The 22986-nt window shown below is 43.0% G+C and overlaps 1 protein-coding gene across 2 annotated transcripts in view; it reads left to right on the top strand.

Moving 5' to 3' along the window:
- The first annotated feature begins 289 nt into the window (after positions 1-289).
- Positions 290-22986, top strand: part of KIAA1549L (KIAA1549 like) — a 300774-nt gene continuing 278077 nt past the window's right edge. For both annotated transcript variants that reach the window (XM_043908885.1, XM_043908889.1), the window contains exon 1: positions 290-1030. In XM_043908885.1, coding sequence (XP_043764820.1) covers positions 808-1030 — 223 coding nt within the window. In that variant the 5' untranslated portion in view covers positions 290-807. The remainder of the gene's footprint in view (positions 1031-22986) is intronic.

Consider the following 22986-nt stretch of genomic DNA (forward strand, 5'->3'; position numbering starts at 1 on the left):
CCTCTTCAGCACATTAACCACAACTATTTACGCCCCCACCCCCTTTTCTGGCCGGTGCGGATGTCCCCTCCTCTGGCCGAGGGATAGCGAAGAAAAGAACCCCCCGCCCCGCCCTAGTGCGGACATCCGCGGTGCCTGAATTGCCGCGAGGGGTCCTCCTCCCCAGCCCGGAGCCCGGCGGGGCGCGCGAGTGCGGGGGGCGCGCGGTGGCTCCGCGCGGGGATGCGGGCGCGCGCCTGCCTCGCCTCCCTCGCCCGCTCGGGTGGCTACGTGCTTTCTTTGTCAATGAGGCGCCGCTCTGAGCTGCAGTAACACTCTCGGCCCGGGAGCCGGAGCCGGAGCCGGAGCCGGAGCTGGAGCCCGAGCCCCAGCAAGCGAGCGAGGAGAGCGGGGCGGAGAGGCAGCAGCCGGAAGGAGGGTCCCGAGCGCGCCCAGCAGCCGCCGGCCCCCGCGGCTCGCAGCCTCACCCACTCAGTCTGCGGAAGCCCTCCCGGGGGTGGGGGCTCCGGGCGGCGCCCGTTCCACCCTCGCTGCCCGGGGCGCGCCGGCGCGCGGAGACAGGCGCCGTGGGAACCCCGGCCCGCTCCCGCCGCGGCTCTGTGCGGCCCCGGTCGCTGCAGGGGTGAAGCCGCGGCTCTGCGGAGCCCGCTCCGGGCACGGCAGCACGAGCTAGCGAGTCGCGCCTCCCGGCGCCCCCGCCCTCCGGCGCCCGGGCGGGAGATGCCCGGTGAGGGCCGGGGTGCCAAAGGCTGGGCTCCCCAGAGCGGTGCGGAGCGAGGCAGCGGCCTGGATGTGTGAAGCGTCCCTATGGCTCGGCAGGAGGCGAAGCCCCAGGGCCCGAGGGAAGGTGGGCCGGCGGCGCGGGGTCGCAGGGGCCGGCTCCGGGCGCACGGGCTCAACCGGGCCGCCGGGAGAGCTGCGCGCTTCCCGGGCGTGAGGGGCTCGCGTGCCTCGTCCCAGGATGCGCCGCCGCTGCTGCTGGGACTCCTGCTGCTGGCGGCCCTCCCCGAGCACTGCCTGGCCGACCCGGGTAAGCACTTGGCGGCTGCTTTGCGCCCGCGGAGGTTTCTGGAGGAGCGGGACGGCCCATCCAGGCCGGTACCTGATCGGGTGGCGGTGGATGGGGAGATCTTTGCAGCACCGGCGCTAAGATTTTCCCCGCCCTTTGCTGCTGCAACAGCAGGGCGAACTGTCAGAAATCTGTCTCCCGGGAAGGCAGACACCGTTGGGCGGGGAAGTAAAAAGAAGTGCATTCGCGTCTTCCTTCTGGACAAGTTGCGGATCCTTCCTAGTGGTCCCATAGGCACGCTTCATTTAGATAAAAGACACGCTGTGTTTAGGACACCTGAAAAGGGATGTGTTTTAGTAGGACACATTTCAGGGTGGGGACGTCCACTATGATTTGGGCTCCCTGATGGGTGGGCACTGTGTTTTGACTGCACGGAATGGCCCAGAGAGTTTTAGGCAATTCCCACGTCGGCGTTTTCCTCTCTATTTTGACAGGAGATTCCTTTACTTTGGGGATAGAGGTACCTAAAATAATTTCAATCTTGCAAAGGGTTCGAGTATATAATTCACTGTTTGCAGGAACGTTAGTTAAAACTAACCACACTTGACTGTTTGACTCCCAAGAATCCTCGGGAAATAGATTTCTGTAATTTCTTGGACTGATTTGAAAAATCTGTTGTAACTGTTTAGGGGAGATTATTCTGCTAATGTTCTTCAAAACTTACTCTGCTGTCAGCAGTTGCCTTTGAAATAAGAATGATTACTATGGCACTTGTAAAGGGCAGGCTTTTGTGATAAAATTCTGGGCTCTTGGTACATTTCATTTATCAAGGAATATAGCCTTCGTTTCAGCCAATATGATCCTGTAGTTCTGTGGATTTTAGCACTGTTTTTATCCCCCAGTGTGCCCTATCCCCCAAGTTAAATTAAATCTCCTTATTATGAAGGAGCTCACACTGTTTTAGGTTTCAGGTTAAAAATATCTCCTGTCTACAATAGCTTAATTCAAAGCCCATTTTCCTTTGATTCACTTAAAGGGTCACTGACATGAGGTGTCTCTGTGTGCAAGTTGCTGTCCAGGAATTGTCTGTTGTGATTATAGTGGTTAGAAAGTTCAGTAATCTTTGGCTGTGTGCCCAAGACCTGGAAAAAGCTGCTGAAGAACTTCAGCCCCCAGTTTTTACGCCTCTTGCAGTTTTCAATGATGTGTATTTGGTGTAATGATTAAAAGGTAAGTTCTGAGTCAGACACATATAAATACCTTACTATTCATTGGATCAGAAACATGCTTTGAGTTTTTATTTTAAATGAATCAAATTTTTAATAGTTTTGTGAACAGTTTATGATATGCCAACTTTTGGATATTCTTCATTTGAGTGCAGATATCAAAAACTGTTCAACCAATTTGTAGTATTTGAAATTTAGACTTTTATGTATTGATCCTATTTGCCCTGATATGTCAGATTATTTCCTTTGATCAGTTTGGAATTTCTGATCTCTCTTCTGACCTTTGTACATTGCCCCTTCTGAACCTCTGACTTTTCTTGGCTATTCTTTCAGACTGCCAGAACCTGACTTAGCAACTTCAGGTCTGTATCTTTTGGCTTTAGCCTGGGAATCCTTTTCCTTTATTCTCGCAGTGTGGTGATCCTGGGGATCACTAGGAAAGATGCTTTGATTTAAATGATGGTAAAAATCAGTAAGGGCTTCCTAGGTGGTTCAGTGGTAAAGAATCCTCCTGCCAGTGCAGGAGACATGAGTTTGATCCTGGGATTGGGAAGATCCCCTGGAGAAGGAAATGGCAACTCACTCCAGTATTCTTGCCTGGGAAATCCCATGGACAGAGAAGCCTGGTGGGCTACAGTCCATGGGGTCCCAAAAAGAGTCAGAAAGGACTTAGCAACTAAACAACAACAAAAATCAATAAAGTTGATGTTGTTCCCCATAGTTCTCTGTCTTTTCTCACTGGAGTGACTCGTCGTTTCATCTGTGTTTTCTGGGTGTCCTTTCTGCTGACACCCTTGATGACCAGTTCCTCGTGGTGCAGCTCACCTGTGGATCCAAAGTCTACCGCCGGGCTCCAGGGTTTTCTGTGTGTTTGCCGCTCGTTCAGCATCGTGACTTGTTTCTCTCTCACTGGACGCTCATTCGGCGTCATGACTTGTTTCTCTCTCACTGGACGAGTTAAGCACTGGGCCCCTGCTTGCGTTCGTTTGTTTTCTGATTTCTACCTGAGGAGCTTTACTGCAGGGTGAGTGTGTCTTGGACCCAAGGCAGGGAGTCCCGTGGGATTTGTGGACTGCATGGAATGGCCCAGAGGAGTGAGTCAGGAGGGAGGCAGGAGAACCAGTGACAGTTTCCTGAGACCTTCCACTTTCAACAGACTCCCTGGTTTTGAACTTGTTCTGAGTTGGAGCTGTGGCTTGGTGCTGCCACTGATCGCAGAGTGGGTCTGAGACCGAGTTGCCTGAGAAGCCAAACCCATGACACTTGGATCCTCCTGAGGGTGCTAGCCTGCTACAGTCCTGCTATTTGCATGGTTGCTCACCTTGTTTCTAAGCAAGGCTAAGCCAGACCTTCGTCTTGCCTGACAAGTGGGTAAAAATAGATGTTTCTGGACAAGGCTACAGGCCCTTTGTGTCCTGAAGCCCCTGCAGTGTGTTCCAGCCCACCTCCACCCACTCTGCCCCAAAGTCTTTTGCTTTAATATTCCTGAGGAATTGGGGTACCGTCTCCAGACTGTTGTCTGGAGTTTCTTCTCTCCGACTTCCTCTCCTAACTTCCGCCCCCAGGGAACCCTTGCTCCCAGACAGTTTCTTCTGTTTTGCCTGTGGGAGGCTGGTATGGGAAAGATGATTCTTTATAGCAGCGACCTCTGACACCTCCCCATTCTCTTTTGCCCTCCAGTGCTCTGGGAAGATTGGTAAAGTTCAAATTTGACTCCCCAATCTTCTTAATTGCTGATCTTCCATTGAACTGATGTTAGTAAACATTTCCTGTGTGTCTTTTCGTGCAGGTACCGTGGTCATTCCTTTATCTGGCTTCTCTGGGCCTCAGTTCTCTTGTCTGTAAAATGGGGCTAATAATAGCTCCAATCTCACTGGGTTGTTATGAAGATTCAATGAGTTAATAGAGCTGAAGTATTTAAAATAGTCTTTGGTACACAGTAAATGCTCAGTGAATGCCAACTATTCTTATGAAACAACAGAAACCGACTGAATATTCACTCTGTCCAGGTACTACATTGGGGCAGGGGATACAGACATGAATCAGGGTAATACAGTTTGTAGAATCTCCTCTTGAACAGGGTGATATGGGTCCTTGAACTGTGATACGGTGTGGTCAGAGCTAATGAAATGAAGGCACAGTTAATTCTGAAAGGCTGGGAGCTTTGGAGAATGAGTAGATGTTGACAGAGTTGATGATGGCATTTCAGGCAGAGGAGAACGGTTCTTTGTGACCAGAGCACAGGATGCTATAGGGAGGAATACCCTGGACTCTCTCCCTGCCCTGGAGCCTTCCCAAGTCCCCCAAACAGGCATTCCACCCTCCTGCCCCTCCCCTGAAGGGTGCTCTGCCTCTCCCACCAGCTTATAAGTTCCTAATTTATCTCTGTTTCCCTCTGACCTGTTACAGTGTGCAGCACAGACTAGGCACTTACTGAAGTTTCAGCATTCTTTCACTCCTGTTCCCTCAGTTTGGCTGATTCTGTTAAATGTTAGAATAATTATCTCATTGAAGTAACGCACAGCAAGTTGTGAATGACTGTTTTATTTAGGGAATGTATTTGCATTTTGAAAGAAGGGTTTGCTGATACCAGGGCATCTCTAATTGAGTGCAGTACATGGGGAGTAATTTTGGCCTAGGAGGTCTTTTTTGCCCCTCTCCAACCTTCTGCACATCATCAGCTTGGAGTCCCATTTGAAACAAGTGCAACAGTTCATTCATTCATTCAGTTTATCTGGAGTGCCTCAGCTTTCTGAGGTTACAATAATGAATGAAATCAAACTCCCATTCTCATGGCAATAAGGAAGTAGCCCAGTGCTTTCCAGATTTTACTGTGCATTCGAATCACTTGAAGATCCTGTTGCAGCTTCTGACACGGTAGGTCTGGGATAAGGCTTATGTGCTGTGCTTATTTGCTCAGTTGTATCTGACTCTTTGTGACCCCATGGACTGTAGCCTGCCAGGCTCCTCCGTCCAGGGGATTTTTCAGGCAAGAATACTGGAGTGGGTTGTCATTTCATCCTCCAGGGGATCTTCCCGATTCAGGGATTGAACCCGCGTCTTTTGTGTCTTCTGCATTGCAGGAGGATTCTTTACCTTCTGAGCCATCAGGGAAGCCTGGTTCTGCATTTCTAACAAGCGCCAGGGTGATATTGATGCTGGTGGTTTGTTGACCCCACCAAAGGCAGCAAATGAATATAAACAAATAAATGTAGGTTGGATGGTGGTAAGAAAAATAAACCAGGGTAAGAGGATAATAAGAGCTTAATGCCTACATGCATGTGTGCCCTCACACATGTGTTCAGTTACCCAGAGTGATGGGGGAAGGCCCCATGATGAGGTGACAGTTGAGTAGATACCTAAAAGTGAATATCTGGGAAAAGATATTCAGGCGACTGCAAAGGCCTTGAGGAGAGATTCTCCTCAAGGCAGGGAACAGCAGGGAGGCCACATGGAATTGAGTGAATAGGGGGAGGGTGGTAAGAAATGATGTTGAAGGGGAAATGTTTAACATGCCATATCACGTAAAACATTTTGGCAAAGTAAAGACTCTGTGTTTTACTTTGGATGAGATTAAGCAAGGGATGAGATAATCTGACTCAGTTTTAGGAAAAAATCCCTAGCTATTTTGGGAACAAAAGACTTTAAAGTCAAGGGTGGAAATGGGGAGACCAGGTAGGATGGCTTAGACAGTGGGGAGAAGTGGTTAGATTTTGGACAGATTAAAAAAATATTTTGATCATTCTGAATGGCTTGTGAGATCTTAGTTCCCCGCTTAGGGATTGAACCTACACCCCTTGCAGGGGAAGCTCAGAGTCTTAACCACTGGACTGCCAGTGAAGTCCTGACATCTTTTGAAGATGGAGCTGATAAAATTTTCTCATGGATTAGAGGTGGAGTGGGAAATAAAGAGAGGAACCAATATGGCTCCAGGGTTTTTGGCTCAAGCAACTGAGAGGGTGAAGTTGCCATTGAGATGGGAAGGTTACAGGAGGCTTAGGTTTGGGATAGTAAATAAAGAGTTGGGTTTGGGTATGTTAAGCATGAAATGTTTATTAAACATCCAAGGGAGATGACAAATAGCTCGTTGAACAAAGTAGTCTGGAATTCCAGGCACATATTGGGTCCAGAGATATATATTTGGGAGCCATCAGTATGGAACTAAGTAAGAAAGTATAGAGAAGGGGGGAGGTGTCAGCAATGAGCTCTAGGATACTTCAGCATTTAGGGGTTCAGGGAGAAGGGGGGACCAGCCAGAGAGACTGAAGATGGCTAAATAGTGGATGTTGGGCTTGAAGGTGTGGAGGTGTTTGTAGGCCCTGAGAGCGGAGGGGACAAAAGTCTTACTGCAACAGGTTCAAGAAAGAAAGGAAGGATTGGAGGACAGTTGCTTTACGATGTTGTGTTAGTTTCTGCTCTACATCAGTGTGATCAACTCTGTGTGTACATGTATCTCCTCCCTCTTGAGCCTGCCTCCCACCCTCGCATCCCATCCCTCGAGGTCATCACAGATCACCGAACTTAGCTCCCTGTGCTACACAGTGGCTTCCGACTAGCTCGATATTTTACACACGGCAGGCTATGTATGTCAGTGCTACTCTCTCAATTCATCCCACCCTATCCTTCTCCCCACTGTGTCCGCAAGTCAGTTCTAAAAAACAAGGCAAACAATAAAAAGTCATTCAGTATACACTTCATATTTTTGGTTTTGCCGAACTTCAAATTTCGATAAGTATCATTTCATTAAGTGCGCATAATTGTTCAGCATTGATGATTGCGAAAATGCATTAGTATACAGACATTCTCTCAATAATTAAACAATAACAAAATTTAAAGAAAAAGAAATGAAGAAGGGGAATCAGACAGTGAAAAAGAACTCTTTTATTCTTTTCTATAAAGAAAGGCAGAGTCATAGGGGAGGTGGGTCAAAAGAGGATTTAGTTAGGATATAATTACATTATACTTGTACTTTTTTCACTTTTTAGACAATCCAATAAATAATATTTGGACTTTTTCACTCTCAGTGTTAATTATTAGTGCTTCAAGGATACTTCTAAAAGTATCCCAAACTTGCCTCCCCTTTCTCCCCCATCTCACAATGTAAAGATTTGAGGACCAATGAGTCTGTGATTTTAATACTGACATTAAACAGAACTCAAATGTCCCTTCCCTGCTCCATACTCTTCCTAAAGACGAACATCACTTTGGAAACTGAGATACTGAAGTCCTTCTGAGAGAACCTCTCAGAAGCCTATTTATCGCAAGTCTTAAATTACCAGAATGTGATCTGAGAATATTCAGAATGAATGTACATGCTTCCTTTTTCATTTTCATCAACCTTCCAGCCTGTATTGTGGTTTTCTTTCTTTTCTTCCTCCTCATCTTTTTTTTTAAACAAACAACAGCTCCACTCTTCTCCAGACAAAAATGAATAGTTGGAATGACCCTAAAACATTTTCGTTGCTTGACAACACATTACAGGGGATTTCTAAACGCACAGAGGGACACATTATTCTAGATCACGGGATGGCTGCCTTGGATGATGGCTCCCTGTGGGGACTCCAGGACCAAAGGAACAGCTAGCAACCGGAGTATTAGAAATGTCAGTTATTGTCACTGATGGGATGGTAGCATGTGAGTCACATTGATTTGGTGATATTTATCAAGCACCAGGCATATGCCATGTCAAACATTTCCCTAAATACTGGAGGTCGAGTGGAGACCAAGCCAGACCTGGCCCCTACCCTGTAGCCCAGGACAAGAAACCCTTACTTAGTGGGTGGAGCGGCAGATGGGTAAAGTACCTCTATGAGTGGGTCAGGAGGAAGGGTATGGCAAGACAGAAAGTACCTGCTTTGTTCAAAGAGGTTGTCTTTAACCAGCTGCAATGAGGCTGAGGGTGCCAGAGTTCTGACTTCTAGAAAAAAGCTGAATCTTTATTTCAACTCTTGTTTTCAAATGTCACCAACCAGTTCAGAGTTTTGAAATGTCATGCTGTACAGAAAGCACGCCCATGAGCCACCACTCTTTGTTTTTAAAGTTAAGTTTAATTAAGGTGTAATTTACATACAGTAAAATTCACCCTTTTTAGATGTTCTGCATGGTGGGTTTTGACAGAAAAATACACTCATGGATCTACAACCACAATCCAGTTATAGGCCATTTCTGTATTCTCCAAAAATTCCCTCCTGTTCCTTGGCAATTTTCTCCCCACCCCACACACCCCATTCCCATTAGGCAGATCTATTCTCTGTATGTATAATTTTGCCTTTAACTGAGAGTCATATTAATGGAATCATACAGTATATAGTGTTTTGTTTCTGGCTTCGCTCGTTGAATGTAATACTCCTGAGAATCATATGCCATTGCACCTCTAGTCCTATCCTTTTTATTGTCATGTAGTATTTCACTGTACCACAATTGGCTATCCATTCACCAGTTGATAAACATTTGAGTTGTTTCCAGTTTGGGGCATAAAAGTCTTTGTGTGGGCAGTTTTCACTCTTTTGGGTAAGTACCTAGGAGTGAGGTTTCTGGCCATGTGTGAGGTATGTGTTTACCCTTATAAGAAATTGCCAAGTCTTTTCCCAAAGTGACTGTATAATTTTGTATTCCTATCTATGTGAGTTTTAGTTGATCCGCTGCATCTTTACTAGCACTTGATTTTAACTTTTTAAACATTTAAATTTCAGCTATTCCAATAGTTTTTTAGTGGTACCTCATGATAATTTTAGTTTGAACTTCTCTAATTACTAATGATGTTATTGTTGCATATCTTTACATCTTTTACATGCCATTTATATATCTACTTTGAAGCACCTATTTTAAAAAATAGGTGTTTTGCCTATTTAAAAAAGTTGATTGTGTGTTTTAAGTCCTTTATCAGATATGGGTTTTTGCAAATATTTTCTTCCAGTCTGTGTGGTTTTTCTTTTCATTTTATCAACAGTGTTTTCCAAAGAACAGAAGTTTTAAATTTCGAATAGTTCCAGTTTATCAACTTTTAAATTTAAGGTTTGTGGTTTTTTTGTGTGCTAGGATAGAAGTATTTGTCTAACCCAAGTTTTCAAACACTCACAATTTCTTCTAGAAGTTTTATAGTTTTCAGTCTATGGTCTGTTTCATATTAATTTTTGTATATGGTGCAAGGAAAGAGTTGAAGTTAAAATGTTTTATTCATATGGATGTTTTATTGTTCCAACACCATTTATTGAAAAGATTATCCTTGCTCCATTGAATTGCCTTGGTACCATATGTTGTGGGTTTATTTCTGGATTCTAGTCTGTTCCACTGATCTATACTTGTCTATTTATTCCAATACAACACTGTCTTGATTTCTGTAGCTCAGAGTTTCTTAACCTTGGCATTATTGACATTTTGGGTTGGATAATTCTTTGCTGTGGGGACTGTCCTGTGCAATGTAGGATATTTGCAGCATTCCTGGTCTCTGATAGCTACCCCCACCCTCCACCTCAGTGTGACAACCAAAATGTCTTCAGTTCAGTTCAGTTGCTCAGTTGTGTCTGACTCTTTGCAACCCCATGAACCGCAGCATGCCAGGCCTCCCTGTCCATCACCAACTTCCGGAGTCTACCCAAACTCATGTCCATGAGTTGGTGATGCCATCTAACCATCTCATCCTCTGTCTTCCCTTTCTCCTTTCCAAGGAGCAAGTGTCTTTTAATTTCATGGCTGCAATCACCATCTGCAGTGATTTTGGAGCCCCAAAAAATAAAGTCAGCCACTGTTTCCCCATCTATTTGCCATGAAGTGATGGGACCGGATGCCACGATCTTAGTTTTCTGAATGTTGAGCTTTTTTTTTTTTTTTTGAATGTTGAGCTTTAAGCCAACTTTTTCACTGTCCTCTTTCACTTTCATCAAGAGGCTTTTTAGTTCCTCTTCACTTTCTGCCATAAGGGTGGTGTCATCTGCATATCTGAGGTTATTAATATTTCTCCCGGCAATCTTGATTCCAGCTTGTGCTTCTTCCAGCCCAGCGTTTCTCATGATGTACTCTGCATATAAGTTAAATAAGCAGGGTGACAATATACAGCCTTGATGTGCTCCTTTTCCTATTTGGAACCAGTCTGTTGGTCCATGTCCAGTTCTAACTGTTGCTTCCTGACCTGCATACAGGTTTCTCAAGAGGCAGGTCAGGTGGTCTGGTATTTCCATCTCTTTCAGAATTTTCCACAGTTTGTTGTGATCCACACAGTCAAAGGCTTTGGCATAGTCAATAAAGCAGAAATACATGCTTTTCTGGAACTCTCTTGCTTTTTCAATGATCCAGCAGATGTTGGCAATTTGATCTCTGGTTCCTCTGCCTTTTCTAAAACCAGTTTAAACATCTGGAAGTTCATGGTTCACATATTGCTGAAGCCTGGCTTGGAGAATTTTGAACATTTCAGACATTGCTAAATGTTCCCTTCAGGGTAAAATTTCCCCTCATTGAGTTCTACTGTTCAAGCTTTGTGATAAATCTTGAAATCAGGTAGTATGAACTGTCTAACTTTCTTCATTTTCAAAATCTTTTTGGATGCTCTAGGGTTTATGCGTTTCCATATAGATTTTAGTATCTTCTTGTCAATCTCCATAAAAGAGTTTGCATGAATTTTGATTGGGATTTCACTGAATCTAGATCAACTGGAGAAGATTGATATCTCAACAATATTGAATTTTTTGATCAATGAATATCTTCCTCTTTTTATTTAGGTATTCTTTCTTTCATTAATGTTTTGTAGCTTTCAGCATATGCATTTTGTACATAGGTACTTCATGTTTTTCAATGTTGTGGTAAATAGTATTTTAAAATTTCTTTGTTAGTATATAGAAAAATGATTTTAAAATATTAATCTTGTGGGAATTTCTTGGCAGGCCAGTGATTAGCACTCTGCACTGTCACTACCAAGAGCCTGGGTTCCATTTCTGGTCAGGGAATTGAGATCCCATAAACTGTGCAGCATGCCAAAAAGGAAAAAAAAAATTAATCTTCTGTCACGTGACCCTTCTAAATGCACTTTAGTTCTAGTAGCTTTTTACAGACTCTTTGGGATTTTTCTAAATACAAAATCATGTTATCTATGAATAGATAGTCTTATTTCCTTCTATCAAATCTATGTGCCTTTTATTTCTTTTTCTTGCTTTATTGCACTTGCTAGAATGTCAAGTACATTGTTGAATAGGAATGGGGAGAGTGGGCATCCTTGCCCTGATCTCAGTCTTGGAGGGAAAACATTTCAGTCTTTTACTACTATGGTATTAACTGTAGTTTGGTTTTTGTTTTTTTGTAGAGGCCCTTTATCAGGTTGAGGAAGCTTACTTCTATTCCTAATTTGCTATGAATTTTTTTTATCATGAATGAATATTAAATTTTGTCAAGTTTTTTCTCTCTTGAAATCACCACAAAGTTTTTCTTTTTTAGCCTGTCTTTCTTTTTAGTCTGATTTTAGGATATTGAACCAATCTTGTATTCCTGGGATAAACTCCAGCTTAGTCATGATGTTTGTTCCAGTTGGGTCTAATTTTCTAATCTTTTCATTAGGAATTGTTAAAGCCTTATGTTCCTGAAGGATATTGGTCTGTAGTTTTGTTTTCCTGAAATGTTTGTCTGGTTTTGGAACAAAGATAATGCTGTTCTATAAAATAGTAGGGAAATGTTTTCTGTTCTCTTTTATCAAAGTGTTTGTGTAGAATTAGTATTATTTTTCTCTTTAGGCCTATGGTCTTAAAAATGAGAAGATCCCTCAAGGATTTCTTTAGTAAAATAAAAAGGATCAGGTATCTGTGGTATATTTGCTCATTTTCAGGGCTGCCAGTGGACACTTAGACATTAGGACAGAGGTTGGTTTCAGGTCTAGAATGATCTGAGTGAGGGGAAATTGTGTTGAATGAGTTCAGGAAATGGGTCAGATTGTTTGCTGTTTATCAAGTCACTTTCTGGGGCCTTAGTTACCCCATCTGTGAACAAAAGCCTTAGGATCTTCACGTCTTCCTTCATTCCCCTTGTTGTGTGTTTGTGAGCCCTAAGCAGATGTTTTTGTGGGTTAGACCAATTCATTTCTTACCTCTTCCTACATTAGTGGCAAGCCCAGTCAAGGACTCTCATTCTAAAAAGGGGAGAGATTTCCCATGGTTTTCTGTCAGGGTTCCAACCTGAAGCTCAGACAAATGCTGGCTTATCTTTAATCTTCATCTAAAAATTGTAAAAGTAATACATACAGTACTTTATTAAATTCAAGTAATGCACAGTATATGCAGCAAAATGAAAAAGGCCCTGATGGCTCAATTGCTGTTTGGTAGAGTTCTGTTGTTAAGCAAGTATAATAGGTCCTTCCAATCTTTTTTCATACAAAAATGTATATACGTATTCTCACTTAATTTTTCTAAGATATCAAGGGTGTAATATTTACCTTTCTCTTTTCATTTACCATTGTATTGTTGCCCTCTTTCCATATGAAAGAGTAAATTTTGTCATAAGAGAGTTTGAACTTCTCCCAGAAATATAGAAAAGCCTTTATTATAAAAGGCAACAAATTTAAAACCATTGGATTCAATTAAAATATCATCCTTAGACCATTCTTCCTCTTTTCTCTACTCTTTGCCTTCCTTCCCTGGAAAATATTTCCACACATGTTTAAGAAAGATCATGGGCCCTTTTAAACACCAAATAGAACAGGGATAAACGTTGTGTATAAACCAACTAATGCAGATGTAAATAGGGCCAAGGCGCTGCCTCAAGCTTTAGCCCAAGGTCATTGCCGCACCTGCCATCTGTCTACTCAGGCGAGACTTTGCCTAATGCATCCTAACCACGAGAGGGGAATTTAATTTTGATTTATATATGTTAAATCTATTCTTAGCTTGAAAGAAAACCTCCTGACGTCAGAAACACAAAATGACTTTGGTATTTATGCAGTGCCAGTAAATAGGAAGGCCTAGGATATTTCTCACTTTACTCTTTCAACGTGAAATATGGAATTAAGTGCTAGAATGGAACCAGGGCTCCCGGCCCGGCCCCTCCTCTTCTGTCTCTGGTAGTGAATGTTGCTCCTCTGCCACTTGTCTTTTATTTACCAAACGCCAAGAGTGAATGAACCAAGGGAGCCTGGAGACAAATGTGCCCGAGAAGAAAGCGTGTTGAAATTAATAGTACAGCTTCTGAGTCCTTACTGAAAAGAGCTGAGCCAAAATCTCTCTCCACCTACAGATGCCATTATCAATTATGAGTCTTTGTTTTGAAAAGAATAGGAGGGCCTGGGTTATGAGCATTTTGGGAATATAATTAAACTGGATGGAAGTATATTAAAAAATCACTGCCATAGAGCTGTCTTTGGCAGTTTCCTCTTATTATCTTATTAATACTGGAGGTGAACACATGAATCAACCTGGTGAATCCCAGGGAAACTAAACCTTTTTTTTCCAGTGGTATGGAGTGTGAGTTCTTGCTCTAGTCCAGCAATATAATGACATTGGAAACGAGGGTTTTCCCACTGTTATGGTTAGTGTGATATATTTACTTTTCCTTAAGGGGATACTTGTCCTCAGAGTTTGGTAGAGCACTTCACAATTGTAGAAGTTTTCATGGTCTTGTTTGAATCTCATATCACTCCTAGGAGGGGGTTGAGAAAGTAATTGGCTAAAAGTCACAGTGGTCCTGGGATTTTTACATTATTCTGTGATTCAAGGAACAGATTACCTACTACTCAACTAAAACTAGCTCAAGTAGGGGGCCCCAGGCCACAGGGAAATCTCATGTGACAGATTTGGAATGGCAATGAAATATAATGGGGCCACGTAGACAATATAACTAATTGATAGAAATCATAGCTAACATTTTTGAGCATGTACTCCTGTATCAACTCATTAGATTTTCAACAGCCCTGTGACACAGATTCTGTTATGACCCCCAGGTTTCAGGTGTGGGAACTGAGGCAAAGAGCAGTTTAACAGTAATGTATTCACTTGTCACACAGGTAAGTGTCAAGGCTGGGATTTGAACCCAGGCAGTTTGATTCCACAGCTCTCAATCTACTTTTGCTGGTGCCTTTCTTGACACTGAAAGGCTGAGGTTACTGGATTTGTGTCTCACCGACCAGGGGGCCTCTGGTCTGTCTTTTCCTGCAGGCTGGGTCTGTCCATCTGCCTCTTTCTGCAGGCTGGCTTTCTCTGCTTACCTGTAGCTTCTGGGTTCTCCCGTAACAAGGGGGCCTTGCTTGCTGTGGTGCTCACTGCAGCCAGAGTTGGCAGGACTTTTCCATTTATGTGTCCACCCTCCAGTCTCAGTCCCAGTCCTGTATTTCCCAAGAGGGAACATCAGGCTGTCATAGTCTGGCCCCAAAAGTAAGGATTTGACCCCTCATCTGATCAGCAGAGGCCAGAGGTAAAGGGGCACGTGGTTCAAAAATACCTTCCTAGGCTGACCCCTCCTTCGGCCATAGCCTTGGGGAGAGTACAGTTTTAAATGAGGTGGTATGGATCGGGCAGACTTCCCCAAATGTGTCTCCTCCCTCATCACAGTAAAAACAAGCTCATGTGCTCATTTTGTGAAAAATGACGACGACCAGTAGCCTGATTTATAGACTTGGCCAATTTCCATAGTATAAATACTGTCACCATGGCTGATTTTAAGCTACCGATGTGACAATGGAATTGGGAAGAGATGCACACGTTTGGCTGAGCACCAAGATGATCCTATCCATCTTCCGACTGGACGCAGGGCCACTTACACAGTAAGTGCAGGATGTCTCCACGGAGTGTGAAGTCTAGGCTAACCAAGTAGGCGGGTTTATAATTATGTAAAAGGGAAGAAGAGTTCAAAGAAGAGAGGGTGGAAGTTAGATTTGGCTCACGCAGCCTAAAATAACTTGTCCTGAGTGTGCCATCCTACGGGCAGGTGGAGATGCTTTCTAAAAAAAAAAAAATGCAACTTCTTTTACCTGTAGTACCTCACTTGTGACACATAATTAACCCTTTCACTAATTTTAAGATGCCAGGCCTCATTTTCTTGGAGGGGCATTGCCCTAGGGTTTTGTTTTGTTTTTTTTTTTTTAATGTATTTCACTTTTGGGCTGTGCTGGGTCTTCGTTGCTGTGCCTGGGCTTTCTCTAGTTGCAGCGAGTGGGATTGCTCTCTAGTTGTGGTGCTTGGGCTTCATGGTGGTGGCTTCTTGTTCTGGAGCGTGGGCTTTAGAGCACAGGCTTAGTTGTCCCACACCATGTGGAATTCTGCTGAACCAGGGGTTGAACCCATGTCCCCTGTATTGGCAGGTGGATTCCCAACCACTGGACCACCAAGGAAGCCCCAGTGGGATAGTTTTTCCTTGCTTCTCACAGTCAGCACGTCCCCCTCCTTTACTGATGTCATTAAGGAACTCCTTTCTTCCACGTTCCTAACCTAGAGATGCTGGGTCCCTGCAGTGGCCTCTGAGACATTTTTCAGCTGCACACACACTATTAGTTTTGATTGGAGGCTTTTATTTATGATCAAAAGGCCATTTCTCAGGTCATGTAATTATGCTAAAAGCCAAGACCGTCTGGTGACTACAACCTCTGAGAGCATGTCAAACGCCATCATGATTTCACGGGCCGTCTGGGTGACTCTTGCCCTTGCACATCTGGAGAGGGGGTTGGGAGCCTTGGCTTCGGTGCATTACTTACAGTTCCTCCATCTTTCTGCCTGATGCGGCTCTGTTGTTAACCCTGACCGGCTCTCAACAAAGGATGGAGGTGACCCTTGGGGAACGAGTGATGGGGTGTGGACAGTGTAGGTCTCTCCTCAGACATGGAGTTCCAGGTGTCCTACTGACTGGTGGGAGGTCAGCATCTTTACCTATAAAAATAGTACAATTAATTTATTCTTTTAATTTCCCTGGGGATGTAGCAAGGGAGAAATCTTACAAATCTCACTTCTTTTATGTCTCATTGGAGGTTTGCCCTAGTTTGTGGGTATGTTGACTTCTGAATATGAGGACAAACATTTATGAAACAGCTACTACTTGTTAGTTGCTGGCAAGAGTTTTGTGGAATTGAACCCCACAGTGACACTGAGAGATAGTTCCTGTCCATTTTGCTTGGGGGAAACTAAGACTGAGAAGACATTTATGAACCTGACTTGCCTAAGGGCACTGTTGCTTGGAAGTGTTGGGAATGGGATTTAAAACCAGATTTGACTACAGTGTCAATATATTTTTATCTTTACTCTGCAGGCCTCCCCCCACCTCCTGCCCTGCCCCATTTTATTAAATTTGCAAGCATACAAAAGAGTTGAAAGTACTGTACAGTGAGCAGCCATGTACCTACCACTTAGATGGTAGGTACTTTGCTATATTTGCTTTATCATATATATGTGTTTATTCTATCAGTCCCTCTATCAATTCATCTTATTTCTTGATGTGTTCAAAGTAAGTTGCAGACATTAGTACAGTTCACCTAAATGTTTCAGCATGCGTACCAGATTAGAGTTCAATATTTGTTTATGGTTCCTTTTTTTTGAGGTAAACTTTACATACAGAGAAATACAGAAATCCCAAGTCTTGACAAATGCACACACCTGTGTAACTTAAACCCTTGTTAGGATATAGGACATGATCATCACCTCAGGAATAAGTCCCCTCTTGCCCCTCTCCAGACATACCTCTCCAGGCGTCATGGTTTGATTTTTTGCTTCCCCAGTGGCTCGGCTGGTAAAGAATCCACCTGCAATGCGGGAGACCTGGTTTCGATCCCTGAGTTGGGAAGATCCCCTGGAGAAGGGAAAGGCTACCCGCTCCAGTACTCTGGCCTGGAGAATTCCATGGACTGTATAATCTATGGGGTCACAAAGAGTCGGACATGACTGAGTGACTTTCACTTTGACTTTAGTTTCTATATCGTGCAGTCTTAAATAATGTCGCCTGTTGTTTTCAGATTGACTTTTCCTTGTGTTATTGATTCAAGGCAGTATTTACTGAGGTATGTGGCAGGCACAGTGCTGGGTGCGGGGAGAACTGGAGGGGAGGAAAAAGACATTGGCTCACGTGGAGAGAGAGACGTTAGCCAGCTCATCAGAGGAAGGAGTATCCCGTTACCAGCAGAGGTGAGCGCTGAAGGGGGAGCGCAGGGTGCTGGGGGAGGCCTGGTGCGTGAGGAGGACGATGGTCAGGGAAGACCGGTCCAGTGTTCTCGTGTGGCAACGACTGGCCAAAGTTGAGCAGTGGCGGCTCCTTTAGACGGAGAGGCGGCATCTGTCACAGCCCCTGCCTGTCCCACTTCAGTCGTGTCTTGGCTGAGATGGATTTACTGTGGTGACAACCCAGCCTCCAAGTCTGTAATGGCTTAAAGCCCTGGAGTTTTATTTCTCACTCACATAGAGACCAACAAGTGCTCCTTCCTGGCCGGGAGCTCGCTACCACGTGGTGGTTTCAAGGACCCAGGGTCCTGTCTTTGCAGTCTCTCCATCGTCAATCTGTGGCTTCCAAGGTTGCTGTGCTTATCTGCATTCAGCAGATAGAAGCGGAAAGAGAGTGGGGATCAGATCTGAAAGGGCCGTGCACCATCCTGCCCGCTTTCCATGGATTAGGGCTCGGTAGCTTGGCCGTGTCTGCCTGCAGAGAGAAGCCTGGAAACATGGGATGAACCCGAAAGAAAAGAGAACAGGTTTGATGAACAGCCAGCCAATAATCTGATCCAACACATTCATTTTACCTGCATGGCCTCTTTAGGCATTTGAATGTGCTTAAAACTGATTTAACAGCTATGGGCTTTGGAGATAAGGAAACCTGGGTTCAAATCACTGGAACATCAGTTCCAGCAGGTCGGTGGCTTAATCTGTTTTGGTCACTGCTATGTACTCAGTGCCTGGTATACAGTAGGTGTTCAATAAGCTTTTGTTGAACTTATATACAGAATTCTCAAAATTCGATAAGGGAATCAACAACCGTAAAATGGGTAAAAGACCTGAATGTGCATGTGTGCTCAGTCGCTCAGTTGTGTCCGACTCTTTGCAACCCCATGGACTGTAGCCCGCCAGGCTCCTCTGTCGATGGGATTTTCCAGGCAAGAATACTGGAGGGGGTTGCCATTTCGTTCTTCAGGGAATCTTCCTGACCCAGGGGTTGAACCTGTGTCTCCTGAGTCTCCTGCATTGGCAGGCAAATTCTTTACTGCCAAGCTACCTGGGAAGGCTTGAATATTCTTCAGCAAAGAATAAACTAAAAGTAAGCACATGAAAAGATGCTCAACATTATTAGTCACTAGGGAAATATAAATTATTACAAGATACCACTTCATACTAAAATAATGGGTAATATTTTGTAAAAATTTAAAATTACCAGTGCCAATTGTAGTTGAGGTTGGAGCAGTCAAACTTGTATATTGCTGATTGGAATGAGATGTGTATAACCATTTAAGAAATGATTTCTTTTAAAGTTAAATATACATTTACTTTGTTACCCAGTAATTCCACTCCCAGGCATTTATCCTAATAATAATGAAATAAATGAAAACTTATGTTCATGTAAAAATTTGAATATTTAGAACAGTGTTATTCATAATCACCCAAAGTTAGCAACCCAGATGTCCTTCATCATGTAAATCGATAAACAGACTATGATACATCCATATAGATTAATGGTATATAAGTTTTTTAATAATAAAAAATATACCCCTTTGAAAACAAACCTTTGTTGGTTAGATGAATGAATTCCCCTTCTGTCCTGGGCAATGATAATAGCCACTATTTACTTAGTGCTTATCACGTACTTCTGTTAGTAGGCTGGGAATTGTCTCAGAAAAAAGGTGCTTAGATTTGGACATGGATAGTGGCCACAGGATTAGAAAGAAGAGTAAATGTCTAAATTTCTTTTTGTCTTGTCTCCCACTTTCAGTATTTTTCTGAAAATACTGGAGCTCCCTTTCATCTATATACTGATGAGGAAATTTAATATATTTTCTTATTGGCTCACTGCTAGGGTAAAAAAAAAAAATTCAGCTATTTTCAACCTCTGTAGTTTTGGAAAACAGATGGTTGCTCCTTAAAGTGAGATTTTCCTTCCTGTGTGTAAAACAAATTCTGATTATATTGTACTCATTTGTACTTCAGATGGATGGTGATCAGTTGTCTTTTGTTTGTCAAAAAAGTTTGTGTGGTTTTCAAAGTTATCCTGATGTCTTTTAGTGGAATACAGCATGGAGGCCAGAAGCTCTGATAGTTTTCCTATGGTTTGAGTTTTTGATTGTGGCACCTTTAAAGTAATTTTTTGTTGTTATTGTTGTGACTCATTTCTTGGAGGGTATGTAGGTTTGAGGCTAACTGGAAGGAGTTGATTGTATTTTTTCTTTTTCCATAGGAATACAATACTTTTTCCATATCTTATTACCCCTGGCACTGCATCTTTGCTAGTCATTATGGGACTATACAGGCTGAAGACCTCAGCTAGAGCAATTGAAGGTGGTAACCCAGCATTCTGGGCAGCAGGAGGTGTAACTACCTTTGTGTGGAGAATACCCTAACTGGTGACCATCAGGGCATTAGAAACCCATCATTCCACTCATTGAAGGGAGCTGCTGATGGTCCAACATGACTGACTGAGCAGCAGCTGATGGTCCGGCAGCTTAGCTTCAAGTCTCTGTTTCCCCAGACTCTAGTCTTTTGTCAGAAAACTATCCATGAGAAGATGGAAGGATGAAATAAACAGAGATGTATAAGTGAGGTCACTCAGTCGTGTCCGACTCTGTGACCCCATGGACTGTAGCCTACCAGGCTCCTCCATCCATGAGATTTTCCAGGCAAGAGTATTGGAGTGGGCTGCCATTTCCTTCTCCAGAGGATCTTCCCAATCCAGGGATCGAACCTGGGTCTCCCGCATTGTAGGCAGATGCTTTACCATCTGAGCCACCAGGGAAGTCGAGAGGATGGAAGGAGTAAATAAACAGAGATGTATAAACATGTAACCAAAAGAAATAGATTGTTAAGATACTGTGTGTACAGTAGGTCCTTGTTGGTTATCCATTTCAAATATAGCAGTGTATATAGCACAGGGAACTCTGCTCAATATTTTATAACAACCTATTGTGAAAAGAATTTGGAAAAAAATAGACACACGTATATGTATAACGGAATCACTTTGTTGTACAACTGAAACTGACACAACATGGGTAATCAACTGTACTCCAATATATTAGGTTGGTGCAAAAGTAATTGCAGTTTTGCATTGTTGAACTTTGCTGTTTGATACTGGAATATACTCTTTTTTTTTTTAAATTAATTTATTTATTTTTTCAGTGGGTTTTGTCATACATTGACATGAATCAGCAATAGATTTACACGTATTCCCCATCCCGATCCCCCCTCCCCCCTCCCTCTCCACCCGATTCCTCTGGGTCTTCCCAGTGCACCAGGCCCGAGCACTTGTCTCATGCATCCCACCTGGGCTGGTGACCTGTTTCACCATAGATAATATACATGCTGTTCTTTTGAAATATCCCACCCTCACCTTCTCCCACAGAGTTCAAAAGTCTGTTCTGTATTTCTGTGTCTCTATTTCTGTTTTGCATATAGGGTTGTCGTTACCATCTTTCTAAATTCCATATATATGTGTTAGTATGCTGTAATGTTCTTTATCTTTCTGGCTTACTTCACTCTGTATAATGGGCTCCAGTTTCATCCATCTCATTAGAACTGGTTCAAATGAATTCTTTTTAACGGCTGAGTAATATTCCATGGTGTATATGTACCACAGCTTCCTTATCCATTCATCTGCTGATGGGCATCTAGGTTGCTTCCATGTCCTGGCTATTATAAACAGTGCTGCGATGAACATTGGGGTGCACGTGTCTCTTTCAGATCTGGTTTCCTCGGTGTGTATGCCCAGGAGTGGGATTGCTGGGTCATATGGCAGTTCTATTTCCAGTTTTTTAAGAAATCTCCACACTGTTCTCCATAGCGGCTGTACTAGTTTGCATTCCCACCAACAGTGTAAGAGGGTTCCCTTTTCTCCACACCCTCTCCAGCATTTATTGCTTGTAGACTTTTGGATAGCAGCCATCCTGACTGGCGTGTAATGGTGCCTCATTGTGGTTTTGATTTGCATTTCTCTGATAATGAGTGATGTTGAGCATCTTTTCATGTGTTTGTTAGCCATCTGTATGTCTTCTTTGGAGAAATTGGAATATACTCTTTTTTTTTTTTTTTTGAATATACTCTTAAATAAATGTGTTTATGTTATATATCAGTTTAATGTACATTTCTCACCTTATGATTTTTTGCTAATGACATTACTTGCTGTTTATTTTATATTTATTTTAGACTATAGAAATGATGTTAGACAAAAAGCAAATTCAAGCAATTTTTAAAATTCAAATTCAAAATGGGTTGTAAAGCAGTGGAGACAACTTGCAACATCAACAATGCATTTGGCCCAGGAACTGCTAACGAACATACAGGGCAGTGGTGGTTCAAGAAGTTTTGCAAAGGAGATGAAAGTCTTGAAGATGAGGATTACAGTGGCTGGCCATTGGAAGTTGACATTGACTAATTGAGAGCAATTATTGAAGCTGATCCTTTTACAACTACATGAGAAGTTGCTGAAGAACTCAACGTTGATCATTCAATATGGTCATTTGGCATCTGAAGCGAATTGGAAAGGTGAAAAAGCTTGATAAGTGGGTGCTTTATGAGCTGACTGAAAATAAAAAAATTGTCATTTTGGAATGTCGTCTTTTCTTATTCTACGCAACAACAAAATATTTCTTGATTGGATATGATGTGCGAAGAAAGGTAGATTTTATATGACAACTGGTGACAACCAGCTCAGTGGTGGGACCAAGAAGAAGCTCCAAAGCACTTCCCAAAGCCAAAAAAGAGGTCATGGTCACTCTTTGGTGGTCTGCTGCCTGTCTAATCCACTATAGCTTTCTGAATCCCAGCAAAACCATTACATTTGAGAAGTATGCTCAGCAAATTGATGTGATGCACTGAAAAGTGCAATGCCTGCAGCTGGCACTGGTCAACAGAAAGGGCCCAGTTCTCCATGGCAACACCCACTGGCACGTCACACAGACCCAACACTTTAAAAGTTGAATGAATTGGGCTACAAAGTTTTGCCTTATCCGCCACATTCAGCTGACCTCTCGCCAACCAACTACCACCTCTTCAAGCATTTTGACAACTTTTTGCAGGGAAAATGCTTCCGCAATCAGCAGAAGGCAGAAGATGCTTTCCAAGAGTTCATCGAATCCAGAAGCATGGATTTTTCCATTACAGGAATAAACAAGCTTATTTCTCGTTGGCAAAAAAGTGTTGATTGTAATGTACCTATTTTGATTAATAAAGATATATTTGAGCCAAGTTATAATGATTTAAAATCCACAGTCTGAAACTGCAATTATGTTTGCACCAACCTAATAAAAAGTTGAAAAAAAGATACTATATTTACGGAAGTGCTATGAGAAGAGAGGATTAATGTGAGAGAATTAATGTGGTGGAGTATCTGAATTGGGTTAATCTGATGGAGGACCTTGAATCAATGTTGAAAGGAGTTTTGGGTGATTCCTAGTCCCACTGGGCCCCTCAGATGCATGAGAGTGAACGAAGGGGACTCAGTCAAATGCACCTATTCTTTTGCTCTCTTTAACATATCAGTATTACTCATTTTCTTTTTTCTTTAGAAAACTTCAAGTAATGAATTAAGATTTGTTTTTAGGTCTTCTCCCTTTTCCTGAATTTCATCATGATTTCTTTAAAAGTTAAAAAAACATTTCCCTCCTATTTAAAA

This window comes from Cervus elaphus, chromosome 1 (genome assembly GCF_910594005.1).
Source record: "Cervus elaphus chromosome 1, mCerEla1.1, whole genome shotgun sequence".
NCBI lineage: Eukaryota > Metazoa > Chordata > Mammalia > Artiodactyla > Cervidae > Cervus > Cervus elaphus.